This window comes from Urtica dioica, chromosome 1 (genome assembly GCF_054948205.1).
Source record: "Urtica dioica subsp. dioica isolate 48M chromosome 1, U.dioica_male_clone48M_v1_H2, whole genome shotgun sequence".
NCBI classification, from domain to species: Eukaryota; Viridiplantae; Streptophyta; class Magnoliopsida; order Rosales; family Urticaceae; genus Urtica; species Urtica dioica.
In genome coordinates, this window is record NC_142756.1 from 42,175,746 (window position 1) to 42,179,955 (window position 4,210).

The window sequence follows — 4,210 nt, forward strand, 5'->3', positions numbered from 1 at the left end:
CACACTCGCCCCAAAAAATCAGAGGAATTCCAGATTGAAAAAGAGTGCACGAGCGACATTCAAAATATGTTGGTGTTTTTGTTCGACAACCGAATTTTGCTTAGGAGTTTCAACACAAGAGTGAGTTGATTTATCCCTTTTGATAAGAAAAAAATCTTGAAAGGATAACTTGGGTGCATTATCAGAACGAACATATTTTATTTGTGTGTTATATTGGGTGAGAATCATGGCATAAAAATTCTGAAAAATGAGAATGACTTCTGATTTTGCTCGCAAGAGATAAACCCAAGTGACTCGGCTGCAATCATCAACAATGGTGACAAAATATTTAAAACCTTCTTGTGTTTGAAATGGAAAGGACCCAAAATATCAATATGTATCAAGTCAAAGTAATTTTTGGACATTTTATTTTCACTGTGAAAGGGCGATCGACGCTTTTTTGCTAAAGGGCAAACAGAACAATGGGAATCAGAAAGAGATAACGATCCTAGAATTCTCAAAATATCATTAAGAACTTGAAGTTTTACAAGAGATGGATGGCCTAGTCTACAGTGCCATAAGTCAGTCTTAGACAAAACAAAGCACAAAACATGAGAATTCAAAACATTTTATCCCAGACTTTTAATATAGAGATTGTTGTGTCTTCTACCCCTCCCAATCGTCAAGGCATGAATAGGGTCCTGAATGGAACAATGGTAATTATCAAATTCAAAGCGACATTTGGGACTGAGAGTGAGTGAGCTGACACTGAGCAAATTGAAACCAAGAGTCGAAACAAGAAGCACATCTTTCAAAAGAACCGAATCAGACAATTTGACAATTGCTATTTGAGAGATTTTAATTGTGTGGCCATTAGGTAGGCTGAGATCAGAATGACGTCTGGGTTCTAAATGACAAAACATGTATTTATCACGACAAACATGGTGCGTTGCACTGCTATCAATGACCCAAGAATCACTCAAAATAGAGGAAGAGACACAACATATGGTGACTCAAGGATTACCAGGCAATGTGAAAGGTGAGTGAGGATTGGTTTTGTGAGCTGAAACATGGGATGCAGATGGATTGGAGGCAAATGAATCATCAGAGTTTGAGCGATTACCATGACCGAGTTGCGAACTCAAGTAGGCAATCCATTGCTGAATTTGCTCCGAGCTCAGCGATCCTTGGAATGAGGATTGAGGTTGAACAGATGTATGTAGCGGAGCTGGTGGTGGTGGTGGTGTAGCAGCGTGAGCCTTGGACTGAGTAGGCGGCGACGGTAACAGCCCCGACGAATTGGATTGAAGAGAGCTCACTTTATTCACCTGCATCTTGGGCTTGGACTTCATCGGATAGCTAGGTGGATAGCCATGAAGCTTGTAGCAGCGATCCACAGTGTGCCCAACGATACCACAATGAGTGCAAGTGGGTTTTCCAGATCTGAATTTCCCAACAGTCGTCGTCGAAGGTTGAGGCAGAATGTGGGATTCAGAGGCGAAAGCAACAAGGTTTGTGGGAGAAGAGAAAACCCCAATCCCTCGTTGTCTCTCCTCTTGGATGACGAGATTGAACACCTTGGTAATGGGTGGCAACGGATCTGCCATGAGGATCTGAGCACGAACTGCTGCGAACGATTCGTTCAGACCCATCAAAAACTGCATCACGTATTCTAGTTCCAGATATTGCATCCAGATCGCCATTCCTCCACAGCTGCAAGTCAGTACCGGCTGGTAGTTCTTCAGCTCATTGTTGTCAATGGTGCCCACAAGAAGAGTAGTAGTGTCTATTTATGTACATTTGATGTCATATAGTCTTACGAAGACTCTTGCTTGTAATTGCCTATCTATTCATTAATAAAGTTGAAACGTTCATTCATTCTTTCTTTGTTTGAAGCTTTATGATAAAACCATAGTCTTTTAGTCCATAAACAAACTTAACAACTTACGAAGAGACAAATGTAGATTTGCATGAACAAACTCTTCGTAGTTTGCTTAAAACGATATATTCGCAATCTTAGGGTCAAAGGACTATTGACCTCAGTATGATTGTTAGAAGAATCTATGATGTCTGGTTATGAGGCATTGAGAGTTAGGAACTCTATAGTTCTTCTAGGTATCTTCCGAAGGTACTGAATTGACCAGTGCACTTCTAGAGACAAGATAAGAACAAACCATTTAACCTCTTATGTCTCGAAGTCACTATGTATGAATTGCATCATGCTTACCTTAATCCTGAAATGAGACATGCCATTTCACACCTTAGTATTCTCATTTGAGAAAGTCAAAGTTCGGACTCACTATGTGATTCCGAACAAGGCCTATTGGTGAAGTACTAAGTTGTGAGTCTGTCATGAGTAACTTTGTGAAGTTCTCATAGATATGGAATTCATGTACAAGATTGCTGAAATGCAATGTATGTCACCTCATGCTTTGTTCCTTGGAGTGTGAATAAATGAACTGGCCAGTGTCCAAATTGAGTCCTGACTCTTTTGGATGAAACAATGTGACTTGTTAGCTCCTCGTCAATACATTGTTTCTAACTTATTCACAAGCGACAAAGGAGTTGAGGAAATAACAGCTAGAAGGGTAAAATGGTAATTTAGTAAATCCCGACTAGCTGATGACATTCATGAAGGGTAAACATAGATAATATTCAGTGGATCCGCTCATCATAATTAGGTCGAATTCTTGAGTAGAAAATAAATTCATTTGAACCCAGAGATTTTCAGTGTCAGCTCTTTAGTGGAGTCAGTTGGCATTAAGCTAAACTTGGAAAAGGTTTGTGAACTTTTGAGTCCAAGTGTTTAGCTAAAGCTTTGTTCATTTGGGTCCATGAGGTCACTGTCACGAATCACATCGATAGGAATAGTTAAACTGGAAGCTAAGCCAAAACAAGAACGAAAATAGTTAAAAGGGTATTTTTGTCTTTTGAGACAAAGGATGAAATGAATGTCAATAAATTTTTTGACAAGGTCATTTTATGACATGTTTCACTCGGCCATGACTTGATCATTGGGCCTTGTGAATTAATTTCATTTCATAAGAATTTTATTGAAAACTCTTAATGGGCCTTTTTCATGTTCTCATGAATAAATGAAGAAGCTTCTAGAAGCTCCTTCTAGAAGTGAAATGGGCGCCCATAATACCCAAGGAAAGAGAGTTTATTTTGTGCATAAATGTATTTAGATACTTGCCAAAAGAAAAAGAGGAAACAAATTTCCCACACATGCTTGTAGGAAATTCGGCCAAGAGAGAAAAGGGAAAGCCAGGGACAAAAAAGGAAACAAATCCTAGCCTCTAGGAGGCAGCCTTGGGCGCCCAACATGGAATGGGAAATGAAGGATTTTTGCTCATGAATATGTGATATTCTATAGAAGAGGAAACTACCTTATTGAAGGTGAGACCTCTCCTATAAATAGGAGCCTCATTTCCTCACAATTCATTCATCCAAGTTTAAGAGATTTGAGAGACTCTCTCTCTAGAACTTGGCCAAAGTCCTCTTCTCTCTCTCTCTAGTTTATTTTCGGTTTTCTCTTGTCTTGGCACCTAGGTCCTCACTCGACCTAGTCTTTAGCTCTGCGACTTCGAGACTCGTTCTCAAGTCGTAGTGTTTAAAAGTGCCCACTCACTAATTCCTTCTTTTCGAGTGATTTAGTGATAGAAACTATCGTGGTTGCTCGAGTTCCCGAGGAAAGAATAGAGAGACGTGCTGCGAGGGGAGACGAGCGTTGCGACTTTCCAAAAGCTTCTACAAGGTTCAAGCTTCAAGAAAGGTTAGTAACTTTAGTAGCTCATATTAGTTTTTATTTACATGCATATGCTCTTGTCTAGGTTAGTAAAAACTAACCTAGATTAGCATGTACATGTTTTTAAAGTTATGAGCTTGAAAATCGTTTTCGAAAGTTTACTAATTTTGTGACAAGTTAGAATTGTAATCTTAGATTTTTTTTAATTTATTGCTCATGCCTTTAAATTAAAAACCATGTTGATTTTCTATAAGTTTGGGATGATGTTAAAACACATTAGAATCAGTTCTAAAAGTTTTTAATTTTTTTATATTGAAAAACGTGTTTTAAAGGTTTGAGAATTTTCGAGTAAAATTTTGTGACTAGTTTTGTTTTCTTGCTAGTTTCGTTTATTTACTTGAATCGTTTTATGCATGTTGTTATTTCTTTTATTTTTTATGTTATTACCCTGCTAATAAAACACAAATAAAAGCTTTAAACAAC

General features: G+C 38.3%; 1 protein-coding gene across 1 annotated transcript; it reads right to left on the bottom strand.

The window, feature by feature from the left end:
• Nucleotides 1-427: 427 nt before the first annotated feature.
• LOC149407957 (uncharacterized) lies at nucleotides 428-1,723 on the bottom strand. Its single transcript, XM_089629129.1, has 2 exons — nucleotides 1,004-1,723; nucleotides 428-680 (listed from the first exon to the last, which is right to left on the bottom strand). The coding sequence occupies exons 1-2, from the start codon at nucleotides 1,680-1,682 to the stop codon at nucleotides 646-648; spliced, it is 714 nt and encodes a 237-aa protein (XP_089485255.1). The 5' UTR covers nucleotides 1,683-1,723; the 3' UTR covers nucleotides 428-645.
• Between the last annotated feature and the right edge of the window lie 2,487 nt (nucleotides 1,724-4,210).

Bases quoted from the DNA above. Each gene is read 5' to 3' on its own strand.
- LOC149407957 (XM_089629129.1), bottom strand. From the start codon at position 1,682: ATGGCGATCTGGATGCAATATCTGGAACTAGAATACGTGATGCAGTTT. The intron at 681-1,003 runs GTAATCCTTGAG...TGTTCCATTCAG, and splicing joins CTCACCTTTCACATTGCCTG to GACCCTATTCATGCCTTGAC.